The sequence below is a fragment of the Nylanderia fulva genome, unplaced genomic scaffold (assembly GCF_048542155.1).
Source record: "Nylanderia fulva isolate GAGA-0341 unplaced genomic scaffold, ASM4854215v1 Scaffold1, whole genome shotgun sequence".
Classification (NCBI taxonomy): Eukaryota; Metazoa; Arthropoda; class Insecta; order Hymenoptera; family Formicidae; genus Nylanderia; species Nylanderia fulva.
The window spans coordinates 453292-466271 of record NW_028189192.1 but is presented as its reverse complement, the minus strand read 5'-3'; the positions used below and the strand labels follow the sequence as shown (position 1 = coordinate 466271).

Here is a 12980-nt window from a genome sequence, read left to right as displayed (position 1 = left end):
TTATATGGATAGGTTTCATAAAAATATTATAGAGATTCTATAAATTATTACATAAATCAATAGCCAACATTTTAGCATACTCGTCTTTCGACATCCTATTTCGTCACCCTACTCTCCATAAAAAGTGAATGGCATCGACAGACGTGTGTCAATAAAAATGCCATGGCTAGCCAATTTGCAAGTTTATAATTATTTAAATGGATTTGTTATGTAATTCAAATTTATTCTACTTAGTCTGCATTTTTTTAAATGGAGTGTAAATTCTTGGAACCTCGTAGTGTATGAAAATTCTTGAGAGTCAAATCAAATATTTTTAACATTTTTCTTTCGGAGTAATTTAACATATTAAGAGAAAAACAGTTTATTTAAAGTTCATACATTTCTTCTTTTCTATCCCTTTTATCTAAATATCAAAATATAATGCAACAAAAGATATTCTTTTTGAAAGAAATGAATTTCTTACAACGTACAGAGTAGCATTTATACTCCTTAATGTCGAGAAACAAAATTTGTTTGGGCAACTTACCCTGACCGTCCTTAAATCCTCATGGCACAGGCACACCGGTAAATACGGAGCAACCCCTCTTGTCACTGATAATTTATGTGATGTCTGTCAGAATTCCCAAATTTTCGCACGTTTCACTCGCGATCGAATTGTGATGAAAAGGGGGAAAAAAATGCAAAATCAGAACGAAAATTCACGAGAATGGCGTACAACAGAAATGAGAAAAATCATGTATAGCTCGGAGACGCCGACGAGACCAGCACGTTCTTCCCTTACGATAGAAACAGACTTTGGGTCTCCCGTAGTCCGGCCCCCGACCGTTCGCTCTCGGTGCAAAGGACCCATGGGTCTTTGCGCCTGCGCATCGGGGCCCCTCTACCGGTTGACAAGAGGGAAAGGTGGGAGGAACGACCGACAACCCTCTTTCCAGGGACTTGCTTCTTTTCGCGGGTTGTCTGCTGTGTGCGTATGTTGTGTGCGTGTGTGTATAATACCTTTATACCTGCGGGTGTACCTGTTCAGGTGGCAGCACCTCGATAGGTGCACCTGATGGAATGAGGGAAGTCTGGAGTCTGGAGCAAGGTGTATCGCTACCTGCTTATCTGCCAGCACGAGAGCCGATATTGACATTTATTACAATTAGCTTCATTCTTTCGCCAGGCCAGGTCTAGAGGAATAATATGTATCCCTACAAGACATTTTTCCTCAAATTATTCCAAGATACATTGAACAAATATTCGACTAGACACCCACAATTGTAATTTTTTAGAAAAATGCACACGTTAGTAAATGAAAAAGTCGTAATATTCTTGTCAAGTTTAAATTAAATTTAGTTGCAGTCATAGTGCAATTAACAATTTAGAAATAAGAGATCGGTCGAGAGGTTCTTACATCATTCTAACACAATAAGATGAATGATCAAATACGAGAAAAATGAGTGCGTGAGTGAGGTTTTTAAATTTTTAGCCTCATGGCACGTTAAATTTTAATATTAAGCAATGTTAATTAAAAATTTACTTTGTTATAAAATTCCCAGTCCTATCTTGTGCATATAACTTTTGCAACCAGAATGAAGAAATAAAAAATGAATGATAAATGAAACGGATAACTTTGGAACATGGTTCTTGTTCGATTACGTTAAATAGGAGCACTTATTACATAAATGTATTAATTGTTGCCCTCGTGTTGTTTCTTCCGGCAATGAGTTCTTGCATTCAACCGGTCAGGACAACAAGATCCACAGGAATTCGCGACGTAACGCCTTATGTCTCGTCGTTGAAGGAATCGTCGAAGAAAGGGAGATGAGAGGGAGGTCGGAAGGGGAAGAGTAGCTAATGCTTTGGCGGACACTTCGATGCACACCGGTGAACAACGCCGTATGCGTTAATAATTCCCTCGTCTTCCTTTCGTTCTTCCACTTCGCTTTCGTGCCTGGCTATGTTTGAAGAAGGAAAGACGAAGACTCTCTTCCACTGCTTCCTTCCGCTCGTACTTAACAAAGCGTCGTATCTTGACTTGGTTCTCTGCAGGAAAAAACATGACGTTTGTTTTTCAAAACAAATTACATGTACTTAAAATTTGATGCATAATTGTGATGAGTTGATTTTTTCAAATTTTAAAAATCGCTTGATTTTACGTGCCAATTTAGCAATATTTAGTATATAAATGTAATAATTTTCATTGAAATAACGAAATTCAATATTTCTGCCAATTATTAATTTTATGTATTGCAACAATCAGATAACAGGAAGAGCAGCTGTTTGCAGGGTGAGAAATACCAAATAGACTTTTGTTAGCATTGTAGAAATAGCACAGTCATTTACTGACAGCTCAATGCACACGAGTGAACAAGACGATCTGAGGAATATGAAATAGTTACGGAAATAGTAGCACATAATGTGTTGCACGTTCTCGTGTAGATGCAACACAAAATTAGTTAGAGAGATATTTGAGTTCTTGTAATAAACTTTGTGATAGTTTTATTAATTATACAGGTAAAAAGAATTTAAAAAAGTACTTTTTTGTTTGTTTTATAATTGTTATATTCATTGAATATTGATAGTTTTCTACAATAAAAAAGGATTGTTTTATATAAAAAAATTAATATTAATAATAATCGCTTAATATGCTAATATTTTTTTAAATCGATATTAAATAGGTAGTAAAAATATACATTTTGTCTTGACAATTATAATTTGGTATAAAAATAGATATTTTTATATTATTTTTCTAAATATAAGAGCTTTATCGATAAATACGATTTTTTCTCGTTAGAAGAAGAGAGAGCAAAAGAGAGTATGTTTCATTTGGTACTTTATCACTGTAAAATTGATCAAAATCGAACATGAGAAATTTTTTGCTACATCTATTATAACATTTTATAAACATTTTTGAACATATTTTATCTGCGAAGAGAATATATAAATAAAGCTTGTATAGACTATAAAACCATTTATGATCTCCGAGATGAAATGATAATATCTTAAAATTAAAATGGTGATTAAATACATCAGCAACATGTTCTTTCTCTGTCTCACGGAGAGATTATCTGCCTTTAATATTTGAAATATGAATCACCCCGCATTTACAAAGCGAGCCTTTTTCGCATTGTTATACATACATTGAGAGAATCGAAGGAAGGAGACAGTCGCACATATATTGTTAAAGAATTCGTGCACGTGCGTGGGCGTGTCATGTATGCATGAACAGCTTGGAATTCAAATTGAACGCAAGAAGAAACGTTTGGAAACTTGACGTGGTCGTTAAAGGCAACGAGAGTCGCATGAAAGTGAATGTCACGAAAGAAAGAGAAAGAGAAAAATATGCATTAGTTGATAATGCAAATAGAGACGTGAACAAAATTTTATTATTCCATTAAACAATTATAATATTGTTATATTAAAATATTTGAAAATTAGTTTATTATTTTTAGCCATACGATAAAAAAAGCAGTGATATGTACATAATTTATAAAATTTCAGAGATGTTAATGTGCATTTTTAGTGTTTAATTTATCTATACGATATTCATGTGTACAATACATTTTTTTTTAATTTCTTCCTTTGTTAAGCAATTGCGAAAATTATTAACAATAATCAGCAAGCTTGTGACAAATTTACACGCTATAATATCGCTTAATGACATATCATTAACACCCACAACGTCCGTTACTTTTCCCGTTGGAACTCGAATCTAGAATTATGCGATTGTGCCGTTGCAAATACAGGTTTTGCAACAGCATAATCGCATAATTTCAAGATCCGAGTTCCGTCAATTAAATATCGACTAATCATGTTTTCCGACTTTCTCGAGATGCTTTCTACCTGCAAAATACAACAATGTATTCGATATCGATGCTATTTTTCATCAAAATAATTAACTTTACGAGCGAATTAATTGCGCCAATTTTTCTCTACACTGTCAATAAACAGTTTTCATTAATTACATATTATATAGATTGTTTATGTACGATACGAAGTGAACTATTTGACAATTATCAGATGTATCAACAAATGTATAAGTTATGAATGAAGTATGTCGCCGTTAAACTCGATAGTGTATTATAGTCGCTATCTACAAGCTTCGTGATTATAAGTCGACTTCCTCTAAATTTAACGCTATTATCGCAGTAGCAATATAGTTTCGCAGTCTCAACACAAAAAGGAAATGCAGCCTAACATGAACTCGTTGAAATAAATCGCGGTAAAGATGAGATTTTTGATAATGCACTCTGAATAAATACTGCTTTGAAGCATTTTATGCAACAGCGTGTATCTCTCACTTGCTCCTCTTCTATCGAGAATAACTATTTTTTTTTTAAATCCTTAAACGAGTAATTATTCACATATCGCAATCTTATCAAATTCTTAAATACACCGACTAAGTAAGTGTATCGAGAAATTACGCGTCTCGCGTATATCAATCTAAAATTATCTCTCGAGAGCACGTACATTTATTTATTTATTTAATTACTATTAATAGATAATATTTTTGTAATTTTTTTGTATTTTAAAACTTATTTTAAAATTAAAAATTTAAGATAGCGTAGATAACAATAAAAAGAAACTCGCATACTTAAAAGTTAACGGATTAAAAAGCATTGCAAAGCGACTCCCAAGTAAACGCTCCGATTGCTTTTTCGCGATCGTAATAATAATAATGATAACATACAAATTTAGCATATCTCTTTCATTGTTTCCTTATATCATTCCCTCGCGATTTTATTATAACTTAAAGTAGATCTACTATATGTATATAAAGATTGACAGTACTATTTATAGTATAGTGTTTTGTGTATATTATATATATTATATATAATATGTATATCATCACAATGGTATACTATTATATAATTTCAAATACAAATTTAATTATTAAAGTAAAGAGACTAATAAAGATTTAGGAGATATTAATCTTTGATCTATATACTTCCTAAAAAGCGAATAGTTTTTCACGTGTTCGATTGAATTATATATCACGAAATTGGATGACGGTCAAGGAGCGAATGTTGAGCGTAGAGGCAAAATTCTCCTCGTGTTCTTATTTTTTGGAACAAAGATGATCGGTCACGTAGTGAGCTCCAGATATCTCTTGTTCTCCATAGATCCATAGCTATGCGAATAACGACCGCTGTACGCCGCCCTGGACCATGCTCCAGCTCTATTCGAATAACTGTTGCACACGATCAGCGAATTCATGCCGCTGGGCCTGTCGATCGGTACACCCTGACGCCGTCCGTTCTGTTGAAGATTAACGTTGTCCGATCGGACGCTATCTATCAGAGGTGCTGTGTGATTCTCGACTGCACCGACGTTGGTGTACGGTTTGGGTGCGTGAGAGCAGCTGCTTAAGTACACTCCAGCTATCACGCTCTGAAAACATTTTCAAGTAATATTTCCAATTCGGGGTTTATGCAAAATTCGAATATAGTTGACGCGAAACAGATTACTTGTCAAGACTTGATTATTTCAATAACAACTCAAATGTCAATAAAAATAAAGATGCTTGTGTATCAGTTTAAATATCATTTTATAGTTTCATTTTACTCATTTATTTTCGGAATAAAAACATTAATGAAAGAGTTAATTCTGCAGTTACAATTTTCATTGCTGTTAATATGTTATAATGGATTAGGAGCAATAAATAAAAGTAAATGTAAAATTATGAAATAAATTAAATATATCTTAGATAAAAATCCTTAAGGTTCGCCAGTAATAATTAATAAAAATCTTTCCTCAATGGTAAAAGTCGACCAAACTGGCAATCATTTATTGTAGATAATTAGTTAAAATACAACGTTTTGGCTGCCATTGCAGCCCTTTTCAAGTAAATCAAAAGTAAATGCTAAATAAATTAATACAGTAAATCAAATTCACTGCATACCTCCGACAACATTTACCATTGTTTTAATGAACAATGTAAAATTGAGAGAAGTAAGCAAGAAATAAAAAGATGTTAACAGTTAGCAAGAATCTTAGTCACTATTAATTTATTTAGCATTTACTTTTGATTTACTTGAAAAGGGCTGCAATGACAGCCGAAACGTTGTATTTTAACTAATTATCTACAATAAATGATTGCCAGTTTGATCGACTTTTACCATTGAGGAAAGATTTTTATTAAATATATCTTATCTGTCATCGAATAATGAATCAAACGTACCACTAGCATGTGAAGTAAAACAATAAACATAGAAGCGTTTCTGAAACCGATGTTATCCATTAGAATTCCAGCAATGCTAGGCCCGATAAAAGCTCCAAGGGCGAAAGTACTTGTCCACAATCCACTGATGAGACCATAAGTTTCAAGACTATTTGGAAATCCGTACGATCTTGACATTGATAAGAAATATTGTTAAAGAATACCATTTTTATCTATATCTAACAGAGTATATGAAATCTTGGTCTATTGATACAATGTATAAACAGGAAGTAGTGTACAATTGATATAGAAATAATTGAAGTAATCGAGAGCTGTTCTTATGCAACTTACATAGATGTCTGCAAGGCATCCGTGAAGCTTGCAACCAGTTGAGCAGACATGCCTAAGCCGTGGATCACGAGGCCGGTGATGGGCATCCAGATTTCTATAGACCACGGAATAAACGGTGCCGGGCCAACCAAAGAGAAACCAATCATTACGAGAACACAACCGGTGATTGTTACCACCTGAAAAACATTCACGTCTTTCTAATATAATATTTCATCGATTTGATACAATATTGAAGAGCCTGGAAGCCCTTTTGAGCTTTTTTTTACATTTAACACGAGCTCTTTTTTTTATATTTATTATTTATTACCTTTGGATGACAATATTTATCGCAAAGCCAACCCCATGCTGGCGCAGTCATCGCGTATGTACCGCCATTAATGACAAACATTAATCCCAACACAACCGGACTCAAGTTAAATTGCCTCAAATGAGGTTCCAAGGTTGCTTGCAAAAATCCAGTACTCATGCTTGTCGCGATTATTGACATAGAAGCGATCATCACGCCGGGAATTTTTAGGACTTTCGTCACTCCTGTAAAGCATAATAAATGATAATACATATAGAAAGAAAGAAAGAGAGAGATTGTTAAAATTTATAGCGATTTAAATATATTTATTCGTATAATACCTCCGCTATTGTTCTGATCTCGATCACAATCATCGTGCACGGGTAGGATAAATGCAGTGATGACAGCTGTTAGGAACAATGCTGAGCCGAGGACCACGAATGGTGTGGTATATCCACCAATCTAATATATAAATATAGATATCGCACATTAGTATTTAATATTACTAAATTAATATTGCTGAAATGTGTCATTTTGTGAATTTAGGCAAAATATTGATATGTTGAATTTGCGGAGAATATTATTCTGAGAATACATTACCTGATAAAGTGCACCTCCTACGGTGGGACCAACAATAAGACCTAAACCGAAAAAAGTTTCCAAACTGGCGAATGTCGTAGCGACATTGTCGGGAAATTCTTGAGCGATAATAGCGAAGCTAGCTGTCAGAAATGAACCATTTCCTATTGCTTCCACAATTCTGATCACAAAAGATAGTATTATGAAAGGGTAATGACCATCGACTTTGTCCAATAAGCCAAACAATATGGCGCAGGTTCCTGTAGTTAAGAGACCACCATTGAACAAAAACTTCGGACCGATTCGATTAAGCTGTGAAAAATAATAAATATGATTAACTCGTTGATTAAAAATTATTATTGCACAAACATGAATGGTAGCATAAAATCTTAACTGCTTTAATTTAAAACTCTACATGTAATAATTTATGAGCCTGACAAATGGCAACTTTCAATGTTTCGCGTTTAAACCCTGATCATTACATAGGCTTAGCTAAGATTTAAATTTTGTGTGCTTACAATGTTGAATATTGCGTACGCTTCGATAACATTATATTTTTAAACAATAAAAATATATTTTCATAATTTTTTTTATTATTTAATTATATTATTTATTATTTAATTTATTTTATAATTAATAGATATTTTCACTCATAATCAGATTGACTTCAGATTCAAAAAGACAAGATAAGTTGCTTTATGATTATATACTTACTGTGAAAATATTATCAAGAGAATCATATTTTTAAGATTACAGGACAAATTTTCTTTCGATTTCTAACGTGATTTTGAAGATAATTTTAAAATTGCATTATAAATTGTCGAATCATTATACAATGATTATATTTATACTCACGTTTTGTCCATAAATTGGGCTAACAATAAAGACTATCAGTTCAAAAATTCCAAAGACCAAGCCATATTCGGAAGGTGATGCGCCTTTCTTTTCAGCCTGCGAAAAGTAAATATTCATGCTCTAATGAACATTTACATATACATTTATATATATATATATATGTACGTGTTAATTTGCTGACGAAATATTGGCAATTTGAAGACACTTGAAGCTACGCAGTAGCTCTGTTTATTATCTCTGTCGTATTGCAATTAATATTCGTCGAGATAATATCCTGATAAACTTTGTAACTTTTGCTCCGACAAGACTACAAACCGAATTATCGTACGTTTGTCTGCCAATAGATAAAAAAACGCCCTTGGACATGTATTTCATGAATATACGTAGTTACAGAAAAATTACGTGATGTATCATGTGAAATATATTTTTAGAGAAAAGTGAGAATTGATTTAGATAGATAGTAATATTTTAACACTGACTGAGAAACAAGAAAGAAGAAACTATTATCTTGCGATATACATTACGGTGATATAAGAGTAAATAGATATATATTAATTTATTCAAATATACATTTTTAAAATCAAAACTTTTTTAACTTAAATAAAAATTTCATTTTAAAGTTTAAGTTTATAAAACTTAATTTGTGGCTTTAGAATATTATAATAATTAATATAATAATAATAATTTGCAATAACATAAATTAAATTACAAAGTAATACTTTACATAGCTTAGCTAATCTTTAATTGTAATTTTATTTTTATAAATAGACCAAAGAAAATCAATTTTTGTCGTCAAATATATTAAAGTTTAGAGGAAGAGCAGCATTTCCAAAAGTTTAATCTAAATAGGTGCAAATGTACTCATAGCACGAAATATTCAATTAAATTAATTGCAATATTCTCTGATATTCTATCACAAATTATCTGAATTACATGCATATTTCTTTTTTATGTTTAATTATTGTTAGCTTACTGTTAATATCTAGCACATTATTATCAGTAATACTACATGTATAATTTGGAATATGTTTTTAAATTCTATCTCTAATTTTGTTTGATTATATAAAGAGAGACAAATTTAGAATGTACTTTATATAAATTACAGTCCATTAATCGCCGGGGATGATAAAAATTATCGATGCATTCTTATTATGCATTATTATATTTTTCATCGATTGTAGAAATTATTATTTGTTTTATTTTACAATTTCTTCTCTTTTGTTATTAATTTATTAACATGTATTAATTAGTTTAATTATTTCTTCTTTTTCTTAAGCTCGTTTCGTTATAAAAATTATATAAAATTAAATTATTAATGTTTTTATATACGGTTTATAAATATAATATGTTACCTTATTATGATACATTATCACACAAATTTTAATACAATATTCAGCTTCTTTTTTTGATCTTATGATATTTTTGTTTGTTTATATATATGTAGTAATTGAAACACAAAAAATTGAAACTAAAAAAGAAAGTAATATATAATTGTAATGTAAGAAAAAATCACGAAAACTTCTGATAATATTATTCTCTAATAAAGAAACAATATGGTAGTTGCATTTATTGAAAAGTTTCATTTTTGATTCTCTGTTTAAATATTGGTAAATTTGTAAAAAGATAAATGCTCTTTTAACTATAGAATAGCAAATAGATTATGATATGCAATATAGTGCATACGTAATCTAGTAAAAGGAAGATGTTTTATGCAGAAAATATCGCGGACATGTATTTCTTTAATAATTCCATCTATTTCGATATGTCTTTTTCACCGAGCAGAGAGAAAGAAAAAAATGTCGATTTATCGAGAAGATTTCTGCAACGAATGTTAACCTTTGCGCCCTTGAAAGAACGATTCAAACTCAAATAATTAAATGTTTCTCGAGACGTTTCACTTCGACACTATGGATAATATATTATCTTAATCAAATATATTAATAGAATATATCTTATATACATATATATTTTATTATATGTAATTATTTTTTAAGAGAAATTCAATAAATTTATTTTTTAATAAATAAATCAATATATAATTTTATATTACAATAATATATCTTTTATTGCGCGTAACGTGATTTAAATACATATGAAACACATAGAATATATAAAAAATATAATTTAACAAAGCTGAAGCGAATAATAAGAAATTGAAAATGACGATGAAAGATGAAAGTAATGTAATTGAAAAATGGCGAATGAATTAATGAATCCGCAGCATTATTATTCATATGGTATAAAATGATAGAACTTATATCGCAATTCTGTTTTACTAACGCAGAGAGAATGAATAACTGATTTGATCGGAAATAATTATATTAATAACTTGGCACGCGTGAACGGCTCCGTCTACGTAGTAAACAACATTAAAACTGGCAAGAGCTAGATATAATAATCCTATCAAAATACATTGCTTTGAGTTAGAAATGTCAGTATAACAAATGTCTGCGAGACTGACAGATTAATCTCAGGCAGCGCATCAATGGCGTTTGCGAAAAGAAGCGAGTAGCACGGATAACTGTCCCTTATCGTTTTATTAAACACTGCCATCTTATTACGAGATATGAGAAGAAAAAGACTATAACATTTATTTGATTTATAGCTAATAACACATTAGAGCATTTAAAAGATAACCTTACAATTTTATAATCAATATTTTCGCGCGAATAGCAATTTATCTGATCATTTTTCTAAGTATTATAAATCTCAGCAAATATTATTGTGAGAAATTTGAAAAATTATTAATATAATATATACTATTTAAATGCAATGTTACTATTTAAATGCAATAGAGTCTTAAAAAACTGTATATATATATATATATATATATATATATATATATATATATTAAACTTGTAAAAATAGGCAGAAATAAAATTTTGTCTAATTTACAATGTAAGATGTAGAATTAAAAAAAAATTAAAAATAGAAAATATGTATATATCAGAAACTTAAATAAAAGAGATTGTGTCTTTTGATTCGAAAAAAAATACATTTAAAATAAATTATAAATAAAATAATATTATATCTTAAAGATACCTAAAAAATTGCTAAGTTTGCTGAGTTTAAAGTCATTTCAAGATTATGTTATGATGTATGTTTGAACTTGTCTTAATATCAAGTCGAATACAAAAATAAATATATTAATAAAATGTGAACAAAACTATATAGCTTTATTGTGAAAAAATATTAATAACTTTAATTACACTGAAACCATGACTTTCAGAGAAAGAAATTACGCTTATTATATTCTTATAGTCTTCTTAACTCTGACATTGTCTCTGAAACTTGATAAATTTATTTATATATTTATTTGTGGACATTCTCCTTTATTTTCATTTCCAAGGAAAATATTTAAATGTTTTATTTTTTGATAACTCATTTCATACATCAAAACAATAATAGGACAATGTTATAAATATTTTGCTTATCTATATCGATCTGAAATTGATATATGTGCGTGGATAAGAATTTAAGTCTGCTACAATATCTTTTAAGTATTTATGATAATACAAAATATGACAGAATAAAATATATGAATAAATAGATTTTTTCAATTATCAACGAATTCATATATAACATATCGATAATAAACCATAACTTGAGCATTATCATGTTATGTCTGTAGAGATGGGTAGCCCTCGCGTAAACAATACTATCGTTTGAGAAATTCCACAAAGGCACCTTGAAGATAGAAGAAATTCTTTTGGTATCGTGTTTTAGAAACATAAAAATTCAATAGTGAGATTCTTCATCAATTTTTCATCTTTTACATTTACAAATGTAATTATTCCGGAAAATTTGTCGCGTTCTTACTCCTACGACAACCATCGTCTTACCTCTTGAGGATAGAAGGGTGCTTGTAGTGAAACGCAGACAGCATTCGCAAAATCAGCAATGCTGATGACGATTAGGATGAGCCATTGCCTCTTAGTGAATTTAGCCATTCTAACTTATATCCTCCGCACAGACGCGACACTTAATCGAATCCTCGGCGAAGAAAATCTGCGGTTTTAGGAATCGCGTATTTACGACATCGGTAACGATCGACGTGAATAATACACACTTAATTCGAATACATACACACAATGTGTCCCGTTTTGTCTCGATCGTAACGTGTGCGCGTGCTTGACCGAACGTCGCTGCCGCACTACGCTCACTTTTAAGGACTTTGAAAGAACCGAGAAGAGAGAGGGTCGGAGGTCGAATGATACGATCCTACCACGGTTCTAATTCATTATCAGCTAACGCGCTGTCATGTCTCACGCGTGTTACAGAGTGAGAGTTTACGAGCGCCCGGCAAGCCGGAGCCGATTTAACCCCGTTCGAGATACCTCATTTATCTGGATTTTTCATCATTTTCTTTCTATATGCCCTCCTTTAATGATACCTTACTTCAGAATTTTATATTTGTCCAAGATGTAACGTTCAAAACAAAAGTTTTTCAAACACGATGTATCGTATGTAATGAGTGTAATTAATTACTTGAACAAAAAAATATATATAAACTACAATTTAAATTTAAATTTAATTAAAGAAATATATAATTTTTTGAGCTGGGTTGCTTGTGATTTTAATAAGATGAAATATCTTAGCCTTCAGTAAAAATAATTTATCCATCTAAAAAACTTTTTAAAAAATCTAGGAAAAAGAGGTTTTTGAGAAATTTCTTATTATTAATTGTGTCAATTTGATCCATATTATTAGTTAAGGGTTGATTTAATGATTTAGTCTCTGATTAATTTAAAAATAATTTTCCTT

The 12980-nt window shown here is 30.8% G+C and overlaps 2 protein-coding genes across 3 annotated transcripts in view; both read right to left on the bottom strand.

The window, feature by feature from the left end:
• LOC114939512 (uncharacterized) overlaps positions 1–835 on the bottom strand; it is a 39659-nt gene extending 38824 nt beyond the window's left edge. The window contains 1 exon segment of the mRNA XM_029313813.2: positions 527–835. The gene's annotated coding sequence lies outside the window, so the exon portion shown is untranslated.
• Positions 836–2801: 1966 nt separating this feature from the next.
• Positions 2802–12461, bottom strand: LOC114939585 (MFS-type transporter SLC18B1). 2 transcript variants are annotated; one of them, XM_029313935.2, is made up of 9 exons: positions 12303–12461; positions 12059–12224; positions 8217–8312; positions 7383–7673; positions 7124–7244; positions 6804–7027; positions 6497–6672; positions 6167–6335; positions 2802–5376 (listed from the first exon to the last, which is right to left on the bottom strand). In XM_029313935.2, the coding sequence occupies exons 2-9, from the start codon at positions 12164–12166 to the stop codon at positions 5071–5073; spliced, it is 1491 nt and encodes a 496-aa protein (XP_029169768.2). In that variant the 5' UTR covers positions 12167–12224; positions 12303–12461; the 3' UTR covers positions 2802–5070. The 2 variants fall into 2 exon arrangements, with proteins under 2 accessions (XP_029169768.2, XP_085338723.1); XM_085482597.1 differs by having other exon boundaries at positions 12059–12461.
• Positions 12462–12980: the final 519 nt, after the last annotated feature.